The sequence below is a fragment of the Oncorhynchus tshawytscha genome, linkage group LG15 (assembly GCF_018296145.1).
Source record: "Oncorhynchus tshawytscha isolate Ot180627B linkage group LG15, Otsh_v2.0, whole genome shotgun sequence".
NCBI classification, from domain to species: Eukaryota; Metazoa; Chordata; class Actinopteri; order Salmoniformes; family Salmonidae; genus Oncorhynchus; species Oncorhynchus tshawytscha.
The window spans coordinates 29,193,688-29,217,063 of record NC_056443.1 but is presented as its reverse complement, the minus strand read 5'-3'; the positions used below and the strand labels follow the sequence as shown (position 1 = coordinate 29,217,063).

Below are 23,376 nucleotides of genomic sequence, written 5' to 3'. Positions count from 1 at the left end.
CAGTCCAACAAAATAGTAGACCCATGGACATTCTGCCACCTTAGATAAATGGTTCCATTGACGGAGCTTTGCACAATCACCTCGGAGAAGCGGCATGGAAAAGAACAAGGGGGTGCTTTTCATGAACTAAATAACCCTGACAATCAACTGGCTCAATGCACTTTAAAGATGCGAGACCTCTTAGGTTGATCTCTATGGTCACTTCCTTAGTGTTGTCACTCAAGTGTGTTGAGAATGAAGTAGGCATAAAAGAGACTGGCCAACACCGGCCTCAGATGGCAAGATAGGCCAAGTGTGCAAAGCAGTCAAGGTAAAGGGTGGATACTTTAAAGAATCTCAAATATTTGGATTAGTTTAACACTTTGGTCACTACATGATTCCATGTGCTATTTAATAGTCTTGATGTCTTCACTATTACTCTACAAAGTAGAAAATAGTGAAAATAAAGAAAAACCCTAGAATGAGTAGGTGTGTCCAAACGTTTGACTGGTACTGTAAGTCCATTTGGTTTCCTCCAGACTGGGTGCTACATTAACTTGGCCACGGGACATTGATACTGTACGACAGTAGCACCAAGGGTCCAACGAGGACTTTTCTGTCATCGTTAAATCATACAGCCGAGTTAAGGGGGGGAATAAATAGTTTGACAATGCAGTTACAGGCTGGTCTGTGTGACCAAGGACAAATGAAAGTATGGTAGACAGACAACTGACAATGTAGCACGGACTTCAGAAAAATGCAAAGGCAATCCCAATATCTTGGAGATTAGTTTTTTTTTAAATATTTAAATTTACACTTTAAAAAACACTGAAAAAGTTATCACTGGCCTAGCGTGACGTCCAACATATGCACCACACCGAACGCACTGCAACGCAATGCTGCGAGGCAAACACAGCCTTTGATTGGAAATGAACGTAATCCTGGTGTACCAAAATGCAACGACGCGGTCGGTTTGATCGAAGCGTAAATATTACTCACCTTTGAAAAATGTACCAGTTCGTAAATGCCTTTGTGACACACCCACTTGAGGCAATTTAACTGATATTCAGCCTTGAACAGATTACAAAAGCATTCCCCGTTGGCAATATGAGCTGGGTCCCTTTTTTAGCATGCCTTTGAAATGATATACAGTAAACTACATTTAAAAGGGTTAGTTGTTAACATATGGTAAAGTAAGCCTGTAACACACAACCTGTAGGTCAACCAATAAAGTAATGATTTTCTATTTAAGAGCAGTTTGTACATTGATCATCTGATTAGGCTACTTTAGCGTAACATTATTTTATTGAATTTTTTTTTTTATTAAATACAATATACATGCAGTGAAGCTGCACAACAACTACGTCACATTGGTCATCGAACAGCCTCCCATCCAGAGCGACACAGATGCAACCAGAGTCAACGCTCTGCTCAAGATCCCCCCCAACAGTTCCCAAAGAGCTGCCCCTCAACCATCCAAGACCTCCCCCACAATCCCCCCAAAGAAAAAATAATAATTCCATCACCAACAAATTGAACAAAAGAGAAACAGATTAAAGACAATGGAAAACAATGACAAAAACCATAACAGCAAGGCCAACTGAATATGTTGAGTGCATGTATGGCAGTGTAACATTTATTTTACTATCATTGCCCCATAAGTATTTGCCAATATTGCATAATATACAGGAAGTTATAGCCTAATACACAAATGTACTCCCAACAGTGAGACATGGTTTGTCTCAGCCTCCAGTATTTATGTTGCAGTAGTTAATGTGTCGGGGGGCTAGGGTCAGTTTGTTATATCTGGAGTACCTCTCCTGTCCTATTCGGTGTCCTGTGTGAATCTAAGTGTGCGTTCTCTAATTCTCTCTTTCTCTCGGAGGACCTGAGCCCTAGGACCATGCCCCAGGACTACCTGACATGATGACTCCTTGCTGTCCCCAGTCCACCTGGCCGTGCTGCTGCTCCAGTTTCAACTGTTCTGCCTTATTATTATTCGACCATGCTGGTCATTTATGAACATTTGAACATCTTGGCCATGTTCTGTTATAATCTCCACCCGGCACAGCCAGAAGAGGACTGGCCACCCCACATAGCCTGGTTCCTCTCTAGGTTTCTTCCTAGGTTTTGGCCTTTCTAGGGAGTTTTTCCTAGCCACCGTGCTTCTACACCTGCATTGCTTGCTGTTTGGGGTTTTAGGCTGGGTTTCTGTACAGCACTTTGAGATATCAGCTGATGTACGAAGGGCTATATAAATACATTTGATTTGATTTGAATAGATGGATTAAACTATTTGAAATGCCCTTCCCTAATGGACAATTAACTGTCAGTTTGAAGACTGTTGCAGAGACAACAGTGTCCTTCCCTCCCCCCAATCATATAGCTCACAGGACACATGCAGCCAAAGACAAAATAGAAACAAAAAACAAACCATAGAATCAATGCATCATAGCAAACAAATTTAGAGGGATTGGACTTTGAAGCACTAATATTCTTGCATGGCTTTGTTGACCACTGTGGAGGTGATTTGGCAACAGAAAAAAACAGCAGGCCTTTAAGAGGTCCTCCCTTAAATGTGCAGTTGCCCAATAACAATCAACAATGTATATAAACCCTGGATAGTTGACGCCATCCATGTATTGATGTGAGGCAGGTAGTCTCGTGGTTAGAGTGTTGGACCCCGAGCTGACAAAGTAAAAATCTGGCGTCCTGCCCCTGAACAAGGCAGTTAACCCACTGTTCCTAGGCCATCATTGAAAATAAGAATTTGTTCTTAACTGACTTGCCTAGTTAAATAAAGGGGGAAAAATTAAATTGAGAAGCTTTGAAACCACCAGTAGGCAATATGGGAACTCCCCAGTAGGACTGGAATGCTACAGTATTTCATTTACATGTTTCAAGGACAAAATTACATACATTTGTGTATGTTTTTACTGTAGTCGAGACATTAATATCTAAAACATATACTTTAAGGGAAAAAAATGTTAACCTCACAGTTGAAAAGGTATGCAGTATGGTGTCTAATAGAATAAATGTGGCAAAAACGAATGTAGCTCTCTCATATATATATATTAATTTTTTACAATGGGGGAGTGCCAAGACCAAGATAGAGGAACGGTGACTTCAAAACAGCGCCCCCTGTCAGTCAACTAGTGTATATACAAATCATTGGTAACAATGAATCTGCAGTGCAGATCACAGTCCCTGCAACATGTAGCCACTTCACCGTGGCCCAAATAGAGCATAAAATGTGGCATTGCGTTCGGTTTCCTTGTCTGGTTAATACAAAGTTCGGAATTGCAGAGGTTGAGAGAACTTTGGCAAAGCAAGTAGACTAGTTTGGTGTTCCATCAAATCGTGGTGCGCGTTTCTCGAACCAACGACGGGTAGGTGGTAACCGTGTTCTAAAACAATCTCGTCAGTGGAGTATCGTTCGATCCCAGAGGGCGGTGGGTGTTTGTTTGTCAAGTAGGACGTCTAATATTAGGATATTTAGCACCCTTTGACGCCCACAATAATGCAAAATCATCAGTTTACAAGGTATGGACTACTTGTTCAACAACTTGACTATGTCAAGTGCTTACAGAGACAAGGACAATATACTGGTTAACCTTCCCAACGAACAAATAAGTGTAGAGCTAAAAGCATTTTAAATTTACCTGCCTTTCACGGTCCTAAAACATTGTTTTTTGACGGTCTTACATTAGAGCAACGGGCTACTTTATTTCAAAGCACCTGTGTTACTTAACGTTTAAACAGCATTTCTATGTTGACTATTGCAACATAGAATGACATCCGTCTTACCCGACATTTTTGATTCTTTGGCCGCAACAGAGTTCTGTCCATCGGCAAGCCCCTGCGACGATGATATCTGGGCGGACTGGGTCATTGACTCTGCCATTTTCCTGTAATTTCACAATATTCTGCACAGTAACGGTGAGAATAAATGTTATTGCTGTCCTTAAAATAACCTTTTCTTCCGACTTTCCTCCTATTCCCAAAGAGCTGGGTGCAAGTGTCACCGAGCCTGTGCACCTTCACGCGCACGTACTGAAGCGCTGTCAGTGTACAGGAGCGAAACAAAGCGGACATTTGACGTTAGCTCATTTAAAGGGCTATACCCAACATTTTCCCATTGTGTTTATAAATGTATAGCCTGTTTTTGGCAAAATACCTACCACATTTTATTATGCAAACATGACCCTATGTTTTCTAATTTGAGAATGTAAATTGGCCTTATAGAGTGCTTAGGCTATAAAACAAAAAGCAAAGCCCAGTGTGGGCCTATTCACATAGATGGGCAGTATTTATGTTACATGTATTGGAAATATGTGTACAGAACAAAAATGTAAAGCAAAATGGAATTAATTTCATCGATTTTTACTGTTACAGTTCATATGAGGAAATCCGTCAATTGAAATCAATTCATTAGGCCCTAATCTATGGATTTCACATGACTGGGAATACAGATATGCATCTATTGGTCACAGATACCTTAAAACAAAATGGGCCTCACAATGGGCCCAATGGATCTCATCACAGTATTTTTGTGCATTCAAATTGACATCGATAAAATGCAATTGGTGCGGCAGGTAGCCTAGTGGTTAGCGCATTGGACTCGTAACCAGAAGGTTGGAAGATCTTGTTTCCGAGCTGACAAGGTAAAAATCTGTCGTTTTGCCCCTGAACAAGGCAGTTAACCCACTGTTCCTAGGACGTCATTGAAAATAAGAATTTGTTTATAACTGACTTGCCTAGTTAAATAAAGGTCAAATAAATGGTGTTCGTTGTCCGTAGCTTATGCCTGCCCATACCATAACCCCACCGCCACCATGGGGCACTCTGTTCACAACGTTGACCTCAGCAAAACGCTTGCCCACACGACGCCATACACGTGGTCTGCGGTTCTGAGGCCGGTTGGACATACTGCTACATTTTGTAAAACTGCCTTTGAGGCAGTTTATGGTAGAGAAATGAACATTAAATTCTCTGACAACAGCTCCAGTGGACATTTCTGCAGTCAGCATGCCAATTGCACGCTCCCTAAAAAATTGAGAATTCTGTGCACAACATTTGAAAGGAATAAGCTTTGTGTGCTTAAGAAACATTTATTTTATTTCAGCTCATGAAACATGGGACCAACATTTTCCATGTTGGGTTTATATTTTTGTTTGGTGTAGTTCAATTGCTTCTGAGTATTTTGTAATGTGTATTACACTGGGCAGAACTACACTCCAATGCATTTTTTAACAAGATACTTTCAAGAGCTGTAATTTGTATTTTCCAAATACAAAATACTATATATATTATTCTTAATTATAGCTGTTCACTATTTTGTGGTCCCCTTTCACCCTGCATTGATATCAGAAGTCTGATTGCCCTATGGTGTGATAACAGCATCTGCTAAGTAAATTAATAATAAATGTGTATGAAAAAATAGACAATCGCAAAGCATGCTAAGTATTATGCTAATGAGCTCCACCCAAATCAAGGTTTTGTCTGGAAGGGCTATGGCTTTTGTCAAAATGGACTTTTGTAGCAGGTTAGGATAATTAGGTAAAGCTGTATTCCATCTAGACACGCCCCCTGAAACAAGACCAATAATAATACCCAGTGTGCTTTGCAGTTCATTTTGGTATGTTCATTTCCACACATACATTTAGGTCATTTAGCAGAAACTAGTTTCCAGAGTGACTCAAGTCAGTGCATTCAACTAAGGTAGATAAAACAACACATATCACAGTCACAGCAAGTAAATGTAATGTTTCTGTAACTGTTACTGAGAATTTTGTTTCTGTTTGGGCTTGCTACTTGCAAATGTAAAACTGTATTTCAATTAAATACATTTCAAAATACAAGTATTCTGTGATTTATTTTGATGCCTTGATCTTTATGGTATTTTTGTCATTTTATTTAATCATTTTTGCCCATCCCTGCCTATGCAATATCACATTTCTGTATAAAACATTGCCTTAACCTTAACCTAGTTGTCTGGGGAACTACTAGGCGACATTATATAAGATGATCAGACTAGGTTCTAAATGAGCTTGCCCATGAGCATGTATGAAGTGTTTTTGTGTTTGCCAACCATTTAAGGCACTATAATTAAAGCCTATTTTTATTTAATGCTGTGTCTCACGGATGCCTGAATGTGATTTTAAAATGTGATTAAAAATGACTTGCCTACAGAAAAACGTTAATGCGTTAATTTGAAAAAAAAAAATGTGGGGGTGTACCCGCCTCTTTTCATGATGTAATGTTTATCACGAGACTTGCCATCAATGTTTCAATAAACGCGTTATAATGTCATCTCCGGTGATCTTATTTAGAACATTTTGGCAACAATGGTGTAAAGTTGAACTACATTTCCATACATGCATCTGTCCAGTCAATAAAGGAAGGACAAAAGGGGTCTCGTTCAAACACGTTTAAACTGAGCGCCAGGTGCGCAGCTTAGTAGAGCTGCAAATACTTTGAACTGTCTAATCTTCGATTAAGCACGACTCTGCATTGTTGGTAGCTATTTGAAGGCGCGCCAAAGTTCTGACACATTTGAACAGACCGAATACAGTCATAGAACTGCGCGGCAAAAGCAAGGCACAAACAAAAACATGTGGATGTAGCATTGAACTAACGGGTGCGTATTAGCTTTCTTTCGAAATATTAATAAGCTTACGAGCGGGCTATGAGTTCGGGAAGGTTTGTAAATTGATTGGAATACACATAATAGTTGTATTTTCATGTAGTTGTGCATGTTTTGCTATTATACCTGCTAGCATAGCTGGCTAGCTTTGGCATATTACATAGCCTATTTGCATATTGTTGCTAACTGCACCTGCCTGTCAATCAAATTCCTCAACCTTCGTGTTTGGTCTTGACCAAAAATTAATCTTAATAGCTTATTGTTAATTTTATGATCTTGTGTGGGGTGGTGAAATTTTATCGAACCATTTAAACTATCATGCTATTATCTGGGTTTGATATTATTTTACAACATTGTTATTAGCGAGTTAGCCCAGTTTGTATCAGATATCAATATTTGTACCCAGTATTAGTTTAACTTTTTTTTTTTTTATAAACCTATTTTGCGTAATGAATGGATATTTGTGCCACGCCCACTTAGGCTGGTCAGTCTACAGTTTTTTTTTTGCACAAAGTGAAAGAAGCCATACAAAAGCCTTTGAGTGTTAGGGGTAAATACAGTATAACTGATTTCAATGTGTGTGCTGGTACTGATTTACACTTTGCTCTCATCCAGCCCCTATGACATCACTGCAGCTGAGAGTGGAGAAGACACACCGGCCTAGTGAGTGACTGCGAGCTGTGACGGAGGAGAGGGTTCGACATGGGACTACACTCAGCCCAGAAGAAACACTTTCCCCTAAAGGGGATCGATGGTGTGGTTGCGTTGTTCGATGCGGAGCTCCGTAAACCCGAACCGGACCTGGCCCTTCTCTCATTGGTCCTGGGCTTCGTTGAACACTTCCTGGCTGTGAACCGGGTCATACCAATAAACGTCCCGGGGGTGCGCTTCGAGCCACTGGAGCCAGACTGTCCAAACTCCTGCTTCCCTACAGTGGAGTTAGGGATGCTGTCTGCCCTACGTGAGCGTTTTACTGCCCAAATCCGGGGAGCAGTGGACCTGTCTCAGTACCGCAGGCCTGCTGGTGGATCCAGCAGGGAACTGGTGAAGAAGGTGTCTGACGTCATCTGGAACAGCCTGAGCCGCTCCTACTTTAAGGACCGCGCCCACATCCAATCCCTCTTCAGTCTCATCACAGGTAGGATTTGGGGTACATGGCTGATCAAATCATATGTCTTATTCTATCCTTTTAAAAGGCTAATTGATCATTAGAAAAACTTATGAGGACTTGTGAGGCATCTGTTTCTCAAACTAGACACACTAATGTACTTGTCCTCTTGCTCAGTTGTGCACCGGGGCCTCCCACTCCTCTTTCTATTCTGGTTAGAGCCAGTTTGCGCTGTACTGTGAAGGGACAACACAGCGTTGTATGAGATCGTCAGCTTCTTGGCAATTCCTCACATGGAAGAGCCTTCATTTCTCAGAACAAGAATAGACTGAAGAGTTTAAGAAGAAAGTTCTTTGTTTCTGGCCATTTTGAGCCTGTAATCGAACCCACAAATGCTGATGCTCCAGATACTCAACTAGTCTAAAGAAGGCCAGTTGTATTGCTTCTTTAATCAGAACAACAGTTCATCTGTGCTAACATAATTGCAAGAAGGTTTTCTAATAATCAATTAGCCTTTTAAAATGATACAATTGGAATAACTAACACAACGTGCCATTGGAACACAGGAGTGATGGTTACTGATAATAGGCATCTGTACGCCTATGTAGATATTCCATAAAAAAATCCAGCTACAATAGTAATTTACCACATTAACAATGTCTACACTGTATTTCTGATCATTTTGATGTTATTTTAATGGACAAAAAATGTGCTTTACTTTAAATAACAAGGACTTTTCCAAGTGACCCCCAACTTTTGTGTGTGTGTGTGGGACAGATAGTGTCAGTCAAACGTTTGGACACACCTACTCATTCAAGGTTTTTTCTTTAGTTCCCAAAAAACTGTTAAACAAATCAAAATATATTTGAGATTCTTTAAAGTAGCCATTCTCTCAACAAGCTTCACTTGGAATGCTGTTGGAATGCTTTTCCAACCGTCTTGAATGAGTTCCCACATATGCTGAGCACTTGTTGGCTGCTTTTCCTTCACTCTGTGGTCCAACTCATCCCAAACCATCTCAATTGGGTTGGGTGATGATGGAGGCCAGGTCATATGATGCAGCACTCCATCATTCTCCTTGGTCAAATATCCCTTACACAGCCTGTAGGTGTGTTGGGTCATTGTCCTGTTGAAGAACAGATAGTCCCACTAAGCGCAAACCAGATGGGATGGCGTATCGTTGCAGAATGCTGTGGTAGCCCTGCTGGTTAAGTGTGCCTTGAATTCTAAATAAATAACTGAGTATCACCAGCATAGCACCATCACACCTCCTCCTCTATGCTTCACGGTGGGAACCACACATGCGGAGATCATCCGTTCGCCTACTCTGCGGCTCACAAAGACACAGCGGTTGGAACCAAACATCTCAAATTTGGACTGATCAGACCAACTGACAGATTTCCACCGGTCTAATGTCCATTGCTCGTGTTTCTTGGCCCAAGCAACTCTCTTCTTATTATTGGTGTCCTTTAGCAGTGGTTCCTTTGCAGCAATTCAACCATGAAGGCCTGATTCACGCAGTCTCCTCTGAACAGTTGATGTTGAGATGTGTCTGTTACTTGAACTCTGACACATTTATTTGGGCTGCAATTTCTGAGGCTGGTAACTCGAATGAACTTATCCTCTGCAGCAGAGGTAAGTCTGGGTCTTCCTTTCCTGTGGCGGTCCTCATGAGAGCCAGTCATAGAGCTCAATGTTTTTTGCGACTGCACTTGAAGAAACATTAAAAGTTTTTGAAATGTTCCAGATTGACTGACCTTCATGTCTTAAATTAATGATGGATTGTAATTTCTCTTTGCTTATTTGAGGTGTTCTTGCCACAATATGGACTTGGTCTTTTACCAAACAGGGCTAATCCTCTGTATATCATCCCTACCTTGTCACAACACAACTGATTGACTAAAACGTATTAAGACGGAAATAATTTTTGCTAATTAACTTTTAACAAGGCACACTTTTTCTTTTGAAATGCATTCCAGGTGACTACCCCATGAAGCTGGTTGAGAGAATGCCAAGCGTGTGCAAAGCTGTCAACAAGGCAAAGGGTGGCTACTTTGAAGAATCTCAAATATAAAATCTATTTTGATTGGTTTAACACCTTTTGGGATACTACATGATTTCATGTGTTATTTCATAGTCTTGATGTCTTCACTATTATTCTGCAATGTAGAAAATAGTCAAATAAAGAAACCCTGGAATGAGTAGGCGTGTCCAAACATTTGACTGGTAGTGTGTGCATTTTTAAAAATGTATTTATTGTGAGTAGGTCCCCTTGGGGTATGTTTGGGATAGGTGGGGATGGGATGGTATGTAAGTGGGGGAAACAATTACAAAATAACCAGAAAAATTAATGGTATTTTTTTGTGTGATTTGTATTGCCCTTGTGACCCAATAAAAAACATTGTTCACGAACAGGAAAGCATGTTGTATAGTCTGATTAAAATACAAGGTTGTTTTGTCTGAAGGAAGCTAAAGTTGTTACTAACTCAATCCTATTGCTTTTCTTTATTTTGAACAGGCACAAAGCTGGACAGCTCGGGGGTGGCATTTGCAGTGGTGGCAGCGTGCCAGGTTCTGGGGCTGCGGGACGTTCACCTCGCCCTGTCCGAGGACCATGCCTGGGTCATCTTTGGCAAGAACGGAGAGGAGACCGCTGAGGTCACCTGGCACGGCAAGGGCAACGAGGACCGGAGGGGGCAGACAGTTGCCGCCGGTGTCGGCGAGAGGGTAAGTAAGGTACAGAGATACTTCCACCCCTTGCAATAACATTACCTTATAATAACATGCACTCACACACCTTTTTAATATAGCTACTTATCAACTACATAGAACTGCTGTTCTACACACACTCACCTTGAACTTGTAAACACAGTACAACACCTCTCAACCGTAACCCCCCCATCTCCCCCCTGTCCTCCAGAGCTGGTTGTACCTGAAGGGCTCCTATATGAAGTGTAACAGGAACATGGAGGTGGCCTTCATGGTGTGTGCCATCAACCCTTCACTGGACCTGCACACTGACAGCTCTGAGATGCTACAGCTTCAACAGGTGTGACCACCATCAGCACATTGGGGATGATAAGTGTGATACAATTAATATTGTAAGGGGAGAGTTTCACCTAAAATGCACCTGTTGGCATCATCGAAGACCTCAAGCTGGCTGGAACAGTAGTTTTTATTTACCTCATAAATGCTTCTCTGTGTTGTCCTCGGTCTCTGATCTTTTTCCTACACAGAGGCTTCTATGGCTGCTCTATGAGCGAGGAGACCTGGAAAGGTGATTCTTTTATCTCAAAAGCTTGTTGAAAATACTAAATTAGTTTTGAAGTGTTGTGGTGAAAATGCTTATTGGTTTACATTCAAATTAATTATTTTCTGTGGTAAACATGTTTTATTGTTCTGTCATTTCAACCCAAGTCGCTCTTTGCCTTTGCTGTGCCACAGATACCCCATGGCCATGGGCACCCTGGCTGACCTGGAGGACCAGGAGCCCCTCCCTGGCAAAGAGAACCCCTACACCATCCACCTTCAAGTGAGTGTGTGGATCTGCACACCAACATTGAAGCGGTGACATCTTGATTTGAAACGTCATCTTAAAAAAATCATCCTTGAGATATAATTTAATCAGCTCATTTTGAGGAGTTATTCATACCTTGCAAGTATGTGTGTTTTTATTTTTTTCCAGGCTGTGAACTCTGCTAAGAAGTACTACAACAACGAACACATCTACCCTTTCATGTACCTGGCTGGCTACCACTACAGACACAGGGAGGTCCGGGAGGCACTGGGGGCCTGGGCCGAGGCTGCACAGGTCATGCAGGAGTAAGTTACTGGAGCAACAAGCTTAGCTACCTTCTGTATGCTCCTTACACTGCTGCTCTGTGTCAACTATCTGTGTTTTATGGTAAAAAGGTATGTTTGGCCCACAGAAATAACCTTTGGCATCATTCATTTAAGTGTCTTAACTTCCCTAATGTAATGCCTTATTGATTGTTTATGTAATGAAAAGGGCTATAAAAGTCAAATTTCACCTCCCGAGTGGCACAGCGTTCTAAGGCACTGCATCGCCGTGCTAGAGGCGTCACACAGACCCGGGTTGGATCCTGGGCTGTATCACAACCGGCCGTGATCGGGAGTCACACAGGGCGGTGCGCAATTTACCCAGCATTGTCCAGGTACGATGAGGGTTTGGCTGGGAGGGGGGGGTCGGCTTTACTTGGCTCATCGCGCTCTAGCGACTCTTTGTGGTGGGTCGGGTGCCTGCAGGCTGACCTCGGTCATCAGGTGAACGGTGTTAACTCCTATACATTGCTGCGGCTGGCTTCCGGGTTAAGCGAGCAGTGTTAAGAAGCGCGGTTTGGTGGGGCATGTTTTTTGAGGACGTATGACTTGACCTTTGCCTCTCGAGCTCGTTGGAGAGTTGCAGCGATGAGACAATTGAAATTGGATAGAAAAAGGGGGTGAAATACAACAACAACGAAGTTTACAGAAATTATTATTAATTATTAGTATTGAAACCATGGATACTGAGGCAAACCCTGTTGACCATCTTTTGCTGAGGTATGCGAGGACAATTTACACCAGTTACTGTTTCACCTTTCTGACAGTAGGGGGCAGCAGATGTCTCAAACGTTAGGCTCTTAATTACAGTGTTTTGTAGACTTCAATCTGGAACAAATTGTCTGACCATGTCCTTTCAGGCTAGCTTATGGTTTTGTATGGCACTATACTCATTATATTGCATGCATATCTTCAAGGGGCATAATTCTGTCTGACTAACAGGGCGTGTGTTGCCTAAATACGGTGTTCTCAAGACAAGCAATCGCAGGGAGCTTTCCTCCAGGCTTGGCTCTGATCCTCGTTGGGCAGTAAACCTGCACTTTACTCTTCTAAACACTGTTCATCGTCCTGCAGGGGCTAAAAATACTAACCGACACGATCACAGGGAACAGCCGACGGGGCCCATTTCCTCCTGCTTCTCTGTTGGTCTCTTTCTGTCTCTAGGATGTGTGCACCAGAAAGGCAAGTCGGTACATTCCCTCTCCTCTCGACTTCCCTTTACCTCTCTGCCTTTCCTGTTTCACACATTGTTCTTCAGTCTCGGCTCCCTCGGCTTGCTGTCACGACAACAAGTATCATGGCGTGTGATCTACCAACATAAATAACATGCCGTTTGAGTATTTTCTGTCATGTTTTTGGGTTCTTGAAAAAAAAGAAGGGATACAAGTGTTCACACATTTTAATATCCCTTTTACTGCATACGTGGAAAATAAATAACCTAATTGAATGAAAGGTCATCATGAACTGACCTCATGTGCTTTATAACAATCTACGATGATCTCACTCCCCCAGCTACAACTACTTCCGCGAGGACGAAGAGATCTACAAGGAATTTTTCGACATCGCCAACGACGTCATCCCCACCCTGCTGAAGGAGACTGCTGCAGCTGCTGAGAGCGGAGGGGAGGGAGGAGAAAAGGTACAATTCCACTAGTCATTACATCATTAAGAACCGAATAAACATTTTTCCACTTCTCATTTTAATCTCATGTCCCAGAATGATGCATTAATTTAATCTCATGTGACAGCTGCCTTTCATTGATGTATTGAATGGACCCCATTTATCTATCTATTATCTACTTATTTCCTTCCTATGTTCCATTAATTTCTCTTCCCTCTCTCTCGCCCCCCTCTCTTCCCTCTCTCTCGCCCCTTTTCTTCCCTCTCTCGCCCCTTCTCTCTCCACCTCAGGACCAGCCCATACAGGCCGCCGCCCTCTCGGCCCTCCAGGACCCAGAATGCTTTGCCCACCTGTTGCGGTTTTATGACGGTATCTGTAAGTGGGAGGAGGGAAGCCCCACCCCCGTCCTTCACGTGGGCTGGGCCACCTACCTGGTCCAGTCCCTCAGTCGTTTTGACGCACAGGTAATCACACCACCACAAGACTGGACTATCCCTTTAAAGGCATCCCTAGTCACTTTATAACCTATTTAACCCAACTAGATGTTTTCACAAACCACCCATTAAAACACTATTATATCCTTGTTCACTGTTAAATCCTCCACAGATTCGTCAGAAAGTGTCTATCATCACCAAAGAGCCGGAGCCCCAGGACGACGACGACCAATCCAGCGAGGACCCCCGCGAGGGGCGAAGACGTGGGCCGAGACGTGAGTCCAAACTGGAAGACCAAGCTTCCCCTCCTACACAATCCACCCCCACCACCCCTGTCCCACCACCAACCCAGCCCGCCCAGGCCAAGAAAGTAGGTGGGGAGGGTGGGACGCGGCGTCGCTCCTCAGGACTCCGCAGTGGAGACCCAGAAGGCAAGGCCAAGTCCCCCAGCCCGGTGCCCTCTCCTGCCCAACAGCTGCCTTCCCCCAGCATGGGTCCCCTGGTGGCCTTCCAGAGCAAGAAGATGAAAGGCATGAAGGAGCTGCTGTCGGCAGCCAAGATCAACTCCAGTGCCATCAAGCTCCAGCTCACCGCCCAGTCACAGGTTCAAATGAAGAGGCAGAAGAGCACGCAGTCGGGAGACTACACCATGTCGTTCATGAAGCGCCAGCGCAAATCTCTGTAGAAGGAGAACTCTGGCTGTAGAACTTTCTCTAGCCTGGTTCCCATGTCTGGTTGTGTTGTATAGCCAACTCCCATGGTCATTGTCATAGGAGTGTCTATACAGCACAAACAGATCTGGAACCAGGCTAGAGTTTCCATTGGGAGAAAAACAAAGGGAGACTGACTGTAGGACCGACTGAGAGGCAAGGCAATACACACAACTGATGCATCAGCGATGAGCTTTTTTATTTTTTTTATTTTGAAGGTTATTTTAGCAATCATATCATAAGTCCTGTTCAGGTCATAAGAGGGTGGGTAAGAGCATGACACGCGTGTCCATGTGGAGGAAGTCACTTTAATCAAGTTTGAACAGATTTGTCAACCAAGTCATTCTTTTTAATCTTGTGATTCAATAATGATTGTGTATCATAGGCTGTTTAAAACATTCAATTGCTGTCACTTTGTGTGGATCTAATGGGCAGTAGTGCACATCAACTCTGAGTACTCACTGATTTTATGTGTAGAAGCTCTGTAAAGCCAAAGTAATGGTGAAAACACCCTGTCCCAGAACCTGTTTTGGAATGGGGGAATTGCTCTGTTAGAAAGCAGTCTGAATTCCATTCTATATTTTCTGCCCTTGAATCTTAATTTTCATCTTTTTGATAGAAATCCCTGGAAGTGATTCGGACTATTACTGTGTAACAATGTCCAACTCTGTTACGTTGTCTCTTTTATATGCTAGCTATTTGTTGCCTTATACTTTGCCTTTTTTTTTCTAATGTAGGTGGCCTTCAGTTGAGACTAGCCAGAGCTGCAATAGGCAATAGAAAGTGACCAGAAAGACCACACACTGTTTAAATGGGATTGCTGTAGGTGTCCCTGGTAGCTACATTCAGTAGTATTTTGCTTGATAACTTGTTTGTTTTTTATCTGCAGATAATAAAATAAGTTAAAATGATACCCTTTCTCTTTTTAATATTGTGGATGTACTGTTTCACATGTCATGAAGGGGTATTCATCGATGTCTGGGATGTACAGTGTGCATCTGCCTGTTTGTTTTCCTGAGTGGTAATATTTTGTTATATATCAGGAAAACACTTGGGATTTGAGAACTTGACTTGGATACACGACGGTGTATAATAAATCGATAAAATGTATTTATAAAGCACCTTTTTATATCAGGAGATATCACAAAGTGTTTATACAGAAACCCAGCCTACAACCCCAGTTGTGATTCGGTAGAATAAGATGAATGACTGGAAAGAAGACTAGTATTTGTGGCTATTTGCCTGTCAGAATTGTGGTGGAGTATTGCGCTCCAGGGTTTACTGGAACTATAACGTGCGTCCAGTGGTTGTCATGAATGAATAAAAACGTGCATGTGAGTCCAGGCGCAGTTCAGTCTGTAAGCATGGATACCACTATTGGAGTCTCGTTTTTGGACCCGTTGAATGATTACGAGTTAATTCATCGTATTGGGACTGGCACGTATGGTGATGTGTTCAAGGTGAGTGGGGAAAATGTCAGATCGGCTTGGAGATTAGCACACGTACGCGTTTTAATAAACTCCATATGGGTTAGGTTAGTGCGCCGTGTCACGTAGCCTAGCTGTTTAAAAACAAGTTTTTATTCCACAATTGAAATATTGTTCGATTTTATGTTGACAGGCTGCAACTTTAAAACAGGATAAAAGCTACCATATTGTTTTAATCAATGCGTCCTTTAAAATCTAATCAAACTTTTACGCACGTAATTAACATAATATAGGCTACCATCTAAAACGTTTTATTACACAACCAATACCAAGGGATATGCAGGTAAGGTTGGCCGTATGTCGCCCCTGCCTGCCTTGCTGCTATTTGAGAATAATGCGGGTATAGGAGAGATAGAGTACGTGCACACATGTTAATGATGCTCGGTGCCTATAATGCCCATTCCACTGGCTAGTAGTTCATCTTCGGCTGATCAGTGTTCAGGGCTCAGACATTCCATTCCATTGTGTTAGACCTGCTTTACACTTTATATTTGCTCTCCTCTCAGCAACACCTTTTTTCTGTGCTGCTTTTGTGACAGAAGAATAGTCTATTTCATATATCACCGTTTAAGTCTGGTGGATGATACAAGATATCAAGTTTGAAGGGCACTGACTTTCATCAGCACTGTTTAATGGATCTTGGCTGTTGACGCCCAATTTATGTTGAAAGGTATTTTTTTGATTAGTCGCTTCTATTTTGACTCAGTGATGTGAGCTGCGGGAAACAAACATCCTGTAATCCCACCCTGAATGTCTCATACATGCATCCTGCGAGGGAGACCGACTCAGATTGTTGCGTGCCTCTCCTCCCCTACCCGAAACATTTCCTATCCAATAGGCTACCAATGTAAACAGACATACAATGGAAACATTTACTGTAAGCACAATTATGTTAACTTTTGGGCTAATGCACTCTGTTGAACTCTGCATCCAGCAAATAAGTAAATAAAGCATGTCTGGTTGCAGGGGTGTATGCTGGACGAAGAACAGATTTATGAACAATTCAAAATATCCCTTAGAAATGCCCTTTCTCTCAGTCTCGAAGTTACGTAATGTGCACCCCCCATGCCTTAGACACATGTAAATGCCCTGGCTGTGCCTGCTTGCTGTGAATGAGGAAACTGTTACTGTCCCACAGACAATGGCCTGTTGTCATCCCCCACTACCTCTCCTTACTCTTCTTCTCCTCCACTGTTCTGTTTCTCCAGCTTCAGTGGAGCTGCCTGGAGGTCAGGGGTCAAACAACCGGCCCTATTACCTAGTGGGCTCTCTGACTGTATGGACATTCAAGGTGACCATTGTTCACAAGATCCACAAAACCTCTTGCTACCCAGCTGAGGGATCAGTTTTCAAGTGTCTGATCTTTTGTGGCTATGTAACTAATAGAAAGTATGTCCCTCGCTGCATAGTCAAGAATGGTTTCTTTTCCTGATAATCGCAAAGACCCCATTAGGTGTTTTCTTTTATGAGTGAATAGTTCCTTTTGTCTTGTGTTCTGGTGTGCATGCAAAAGTAAGCCGAAGACAGGATGAGGAGAACGTACGTACATTCATAGTTATATGCTTGTTATGACCTGACTGAGATTGCCTGGGGTTCGATGGTGGGGGAAAACCTACAGAACAGAAAACTGTTTCACAAACCAGCAGCCGCACTGCAGAGCCCAGTCATCACTGTCACACTGTGGGCTGCAGGTCGTTTGTCACCGCACGTTACATCACGCACACACTACCATGTGCGCTGTTACTGCAGCTGTGGGCCTATCTATCTCTCACTGAATATCATTAATGGTCCAAGGCCAGTTTAATGCAACACGCTACTGAAATGTATCATACAGGAAATCTGTCTGTGTTTTTGTTGTATGTCATTTCCACTCTGATTCAGTCAAGCTTTGTGAGAAAGAACTTATGGAATTTTGATCAAAGTTTTATCTTCAGTCCCATTGTCTATAACTCTATCCCACAGCACACTGTTATTTCAGGCTGCCCAGTGACCAACCTTAAAAGAGACATTACTGTCACTTCAGTCACAGGAAGTGCTCTCGTATAACGGGGAAAGAAACATGAATTTGGTGTTGCCGAGCATCAGGTTTTGTTTACAGGCAACCTTATAGCCCATTGGCTGATTCTATGCTTGTTGTGCATAGAGAGAGCTAAGGGCCTTAAAACCTGACGTCACATCAACATTTGACCTTTCTGAAAGAATGGGAGCAATACATATTTACAGGAGAAAACAGGAGGAAATAGACGAACGTCGGATGGACAGTGGATGAACGTCGGATGGACAGTGGATGAACGTCGGATGGACAGTGGATGAACGTCGGATGGACAGTGGATGAACGTCGGATGGACAGTGGATGAACGTCGGATGGACAGTGGATGAACGTCGGATGGACATTGCAAACAACATCCTTTGGATTCAAAAGCAGGGACTTTTCCCTCAGCACTTGTTACGTAATGGCTGATGTCCCAATATAAACCATGTCGATGACCTTGACACTTTTAAAGCTCTAAGTCTGTCTGCATCCGAGTTTGAAGTGAAACCCTATTCCTTATGCATGCCCTGATAAAAAAGTAGTGCACTAAACAGGGAATAGGGTCGAGGAATGTACCACATCAGTCACCGACTTCATTAATAAGTGCATCGACGTCGTCGTCCCCACAGGGACTGTATGTACATATCCCAACCAGAAGCCATGGATTACAGGCAAAATACGTACTGAGCTAAAGGCTAGAGCTGCTGATGTCAAGGAGCGAGACACTAATACGGATGCTTTTAAGAAATCCCGCTACGCCCTCCAACGAACCATCAAACAGGCAAAGAGTTAACACAGGACCAAGATCAAATCCTACTACTCCGGCTCTGATGCTCGTTGGACGTGGCAGGGCTTGCAAACTATCACAGATTACAAAGGGAAACCCAGCCGCGAGCTGTCCAGTGACGCGAGCCTACCAGGGCGCATACTGAGAGCATGCACTGACCAGCTGTTAAGAGTCTTCACTAGCATTTTCAACCTCTCCCTGATCCAGTCTGTAATACCTATATGGTTCAAGCAGACAACTATAGTCCCTGTGGCCAAGAATGCCAAGGTAACCTGTCTAAATGACTATCGTCCCGTAGCACTCACATCTGTAGCCATGAAATGCTGTTCATTGCTCACATCAACAACATCATCCCAGGCCCTCTGGGCCCAATCCAATTTGCGTACTTCCCCAACAGATCCACAAATGACGCAATCTCTATTGCACTCCACACTGCCCTTTCCCACCTGGACAAAATGAACACCTATGTGAGAATGCTTTTCACTGACTAAAGCTCAGTGTTCAACACCATAGTGCCCTCCAAGCTCGTCACTAAGTTAAGGACCCTGAGATTAAACTTCCTGATGGGCTGCCCCAGGTGATGAAGGTAGGCAACAACACTTCCGCCACGCTGACCCTCAACATGGGGCCTTTAGGTGTGCGTGCTTAGTCCCCTCCTGTACTCCCTGTTCATCCATGACTGCATGGCCACGCATGACTCCAACACCATCATTAAGTTTGCAGACAACACAACAGTGGTAGGCCTGATCGCCGACGATGATGATGAGACGGCCTAAAGGGAGGAGGTCAGAGACCTGACAGTGTGATGCGAGGACAACAACCTCTTCCTCAACGTCAGCAAGACAAAGTACATAATCGTGGACTATAGTAAACATTCACATAAACAGGGCTGTGGTGAAGCGGGTCGAGAGCTTCAAGTTCCTCGGTGTCCACATCACTAAGGACCTATGATGGTCCAAACCCACCAACACAGTCGTGAAGAGGGCATGACAACACCTCTTCCCCCTCAGGAGGCTGAAAATATTCTCAAAAGCAGTTGCACCATTGAGAGCATCTTGTCTGGCTGCATCACTGTCTGGTATGGAAACTGCTTGGCGTCCGACCGCAAGGAGCTACAGAGGGTAGTGCGTACGGCCCAGTACATCACTGGGGATGAGCTCCCTGTCATCCAGGACCTCTATACCAGGCGGTGTCAGAGGAAGGCCCTAAAAATTGTCAAAGACTCCAGCCACCCAAGTCATAGACTGTTCTCTATACTACGGCACGGCAAGCGGTACCAGAGTGCCAAGTCTGCAACCAAAAGGCTCCTGAACAGCTTCTACCCCCAAGTCATAAGACTGCTGAACAGTTAATCAAATGTCTACCCGGACTATTTACACTGACACCCTTCTTTTTTTTTTTTTTGCACTGACATTCTTGCACCGGCTCTATACAACACTCACTGGACTCTACCCACACACTCACTGGACTCTACCCACACGCTCACTGGACTCTACCCACACGTTCACTGGACTCGACCCACACGTTCACTGGACTCTACCCACACGTTCACTGGACTCTACCCACATGCTCACTGGACTACCCACACGCTCACTGGACTCTACCCACACACTCACTGGACTCTACCCACACGCTCACTGGACTCTACCCACACGCTCACTGGACTCTACCCACACGTTCACTGGACTCGACCCACACGTTCACTGGACTCTACCCACACGTTCACTGGACTCTACCCACATGCTCACTGGACTACCCACACGCTCACTGGACTCTACCCACACGCTCGCTGGACTCTACCCACACACTCACTGGACTCTACACACACGCTCACTGGACTCTACCCACACGCTCACTGGACTCTACCCACACGCTCACTGGATTCTACCCACACGCTCACTGGACTCTACCCACACGTTCACTGGACTCTACCCACACGTTCACTGGACTCTACCCACACGCTCACTGGACTCTACCCACACGTTCACTGGACTCTACCCACACGTTCACTGGACTCTACCCACACGCTCACTGGACTCTACCCACACGCTCACTGGACTCTACCCACACGTTCACTGAACTCTACCCACACGCTCACTGGACTCTACCCACACGCTCACTGGACTCTACCCACATGCTCACTGGACTCTACCCACACGTTCACTGGACTCTACCCACACGTTCACTGGACTCTACCCACACACTCACTGGACTCTACCCACACGTTCACTGGACCCTACAACACACTCACTGGACTCTACCAACATGCTCACTGGACTCTACCCACATGCTCACTGGACTACCCACACACTCACTGGACTCTAACCACACACTCACACACACTACACTAACAAACAAACACACACACACACACACACACTACATATAATCACACATCCAAAATACAGTGCTTTTGGAAAGTATTCAGACCCCTTGACTTTTTCCACATTTTGTTACTCTACAGCCTTATTCTAAAATGGATTAAATAGTTTTTTTCTCCCTTATCAATCTACACATAATACCTCCATAATGACAAAACAAAAAAAAATTGGGAATATTTTTGCAAAATTATAAATAAAAAACTGAAATATCAGTAAAGTTTCTCATGGTCTGAAAGTCCTTTACGTGCCTTATTGCAAACTCCAAGCGGGCTGTTATGTGCCTTTTGCTGAGGTGTGGCTTCCGAATGGCCACTCTACCATAAAGGCCTGATTGGTGGAGTGCTGCAGAGAAAGTTGTCCTTCTGGAAGGTTCTCCCATCTCAACAGAGGAACTCTGGAGCTCTGTCAGAGTGACCATCGGGTTCTTGGTCACATCCCTGACCAAGACCCTTCTCCCCCAATTGCTCATTTTGGCCGGGCGGCCAGCTCTAGGAAGAGTCTTGGTGGTTCCAAACTTCTTCCATTTAAGAATGATGGAGGCCACTGTATTCTTGGGGACCTTCAATGCTGCAGAAATGTTTTGGTACATTTCCCCAGAACTGTGTCGACACAATCTTGTCTCTGAGCTCTACAGACAATTCCTTCGACCTCGTGGCTTGGTTTTTGCTCTGACATGCACTGTCAACTGTGGGACTTATATAGACAGGCGTGTGCCTTTCCAAATCATGTCATTACCACAGGTGGACTCCAATCAAGTTGTAGAAACATCTCAAGGATGATCAATGGAAACAGGATGCACCTGAGTTCAATTTCGAGTCTCATTGCAAAGGGTCTGAATACTACTGTACTTACGGTATTTCTGATTTTTATTTTTAGTATATGTGCAAAAAAAATAAAAAATCAGTAATGTGTGTAGATTTTATTGAGTTAATTTTTAGAATAAGGCTGTAACGTAACAAAATGTGGAAAAAAAGTCAAGAGCTCTGAATACTTTCCGAATGCACTGTACGTACACACATGCAAATTGACGCCACACACACACACACACTTACACAATACATGTACATGGACACCTACATGTACATATTACCTCAATTACCTTGTAGCCCTGCACATTGACTCAGTACCGGAACTCCTTGTATGTAGCCTCTTTATAGTTATTTAATCTTTTCTCTATACATCAATGATGTCGCTCTTGCTGCTGGTGATTCTCTGTTCCACCTCTATGCAGACGACACCATTCTGGCCCTTCTTTGGACACTGTGTTAGCAAACCTCCAGATGAGCTTCAATGCCATACAACTGTCCTTCCGTGGCCTCCAACTGCTCTTAAATGCAAGTTAAACTAAATGCATGCTCTTTAACCGATCGCGACCCGCACCTGCCCTCCCGTCCAGCATCATCACTACTCTGGACGGTTCTGACTTAGAATATGTGGACAATTATAAATAACTAGGTGTCTGGTTAGACTGTAAACTCTCCTTCCAGACTCACATTAAGCATCTCCAATCCAAAATTAAATCTGGAATTGGCTTCCTACAGTGCCTTGCGAAAGTATTCGGCCCCCTTGAACTTTGTGACCTTTTGCCACATTTCAGGCTTCAAACATAAAGATATAAAACTGTATTTTTTTGTGAAGAATCAACAACAAGTGGGACACAATCATGAAGTGGAACGACATTTATTGGATATTTCAAACTTTTTTAACAAATCAAAAACTGAAAAATTGGGCGTGCAAAATTATTCAGCCCCCTTAAGTTAATACTTTGTAGCGCCACCTTTTGCTGCGATTACAGCTGTAAGTCGCTTGGGGTATGTCTCTATCAGTTTTGCACATTTATGTTTGAAGCCTGAAATGTGGCAAAAGGTCGCAAAGTTCAAGGGGGCCGAATACTTTCGCAAGGCACTGTAACTAATATTGGGACATTTATCATCAAGATGGCTGACTAGGGGGTTTGAGTCTTGGATGAATGCCCAGGGCCTCCAAACAGAGATGAAAATGCATTAAGAAAAAGACAATAGACTATTGTAAATAGAGCAATTGCAAGGAGTCATCAGCAAGTTGATGCAATAGACGTAAGGAAACATTGATTACTGTTGGTTTTGTTCCACTCTAATGGAATCTAGTGCTGTAGGCCTATGTCCTGCTGCTGACTAATATATGGCATTCTGTGGCCTGTATACTCTGTAGCCTGTTCACAGGAAAGTTCACACTAGTAATCACTCACAGCTAACTTTATCCTTTCCCTCAGGCTCGAAACATCAGGAGTTCAGCAATGGCAGCCATCAAAATAGTCAAACTGGATCCTGGTAAGTGAACAGCTCAGTGTTGTCAGACCTGTATTATGGGTC

The 23,376-nt window shown here is 43.5% G+C and overlaps 3 protein-coding genes across 5 annotated transcripts in view; 2 read left to right on the top strand and 1 right to left on the bottom strand.

The window, feature by feature from the left end:
• Positions 1–4,050, bottom strand: part of LOC112214795 (reticulon-3-A) — a 36,118-nt gene extending 32,068 nt beyond the window's left edge. The window contains exon 1 of one of the 2 annotated variants that reach the window (XM_024373818.2): positions 3,787–4,050. In XM_024373818.2, the coding sequence (XP_024229586.1) occupies positions 3,787–3,883 (97 nt within the window). In that variant the 5' untranslated portion in view covers positions 3,884–4,050. The remainder of the gene's footprint in view (positions 1–3,786) is intronic. The other variant, XM_024373819.2, reaches the window with a different exon arrangement.
• Positions 4,051–6,393: 2,343 nt separating this feature from the next.
• men1 (multiple endocrine neoplasia I) lies at positions 6,394–15,249 on the top strand. Of its 2 annotated transcripts, none has more exons than XM_024373812.2 (10): positions 6,394–6,619; positions 7,241–7,763; positions 10,252–10,460; positions 10,654–10,782; positions 10,970–11,010; positions 11,178–11,265; positions 11,419–11,555; positions 13,086–13,212; positions 13,485–13,658; positions 13,801–15,249. In XM_024373812.2, the coding sequence occupies exons 2-10, from the start codon at positions 7,328–7,330 to the stop codon at positions 14,311–14,313; spliced, it is 1,854 nt and encodes a 617-aa protein (XP_024229580.1). In that variant the 5' UTR covers positions 6,394–6,619; positions 7,241–7,327; the 3' UTR covers positions 14,314–15,249. The 2 variants fall into 2 exon arrangements, with proteins under 2 accessions (XP_024229580.1, XP_024229579.1); XM_024373811.2 differs by having other exon boundaries at positions 10,252–10,469.
• Positions 15,250–15,347: 98 nt separating this feature from the next.
• The window catches only part of LOC112214793 (mitogen-activated protein kinase kinase kinase kinase 2-like), a 32,389-nt gene continuing 24,360 nt past the window's right edge, over positions 15,348–23,376 (top strand). The window contains exons 1-2 of the mRNA XM_042298408.1: positions 15,348–15,798; positions 23,277–23,334. Coding sequence (XP_042154342.1) covers positions 15,655–15,798; positions 23,277–23,334 — 202 coding nt within the window. The 5' untranslated portion in view covers positions 15,348–15,654. The remainder of the gene's footprint in view (positions 15,799–23,276; positions 23,335–23,376) is intronic.

Coding starts and splice junctions, on each gene's coding strand:
- men1 (XM_024373811.2), top strand. CDS start 7,328: ATGGGACTACACTCAGCCCAGAAGAAACACTTTCCCCTAAAGGGGATC. Junction 10,470..10,653: donor TCGGCGAGAGGGTAAGTAAG/GTACAGAGATAC, acceptor CCTGTCCTCCAG/AGCTGGTTGTACCTGAAGGG. Junction 11,556..13,085: donor GCTGCACAGGTCATGCAGGA/GTAAGTTACTGG, acceptor TCACTCCCCCAG/CTACAACTACTTCCGCGAGG.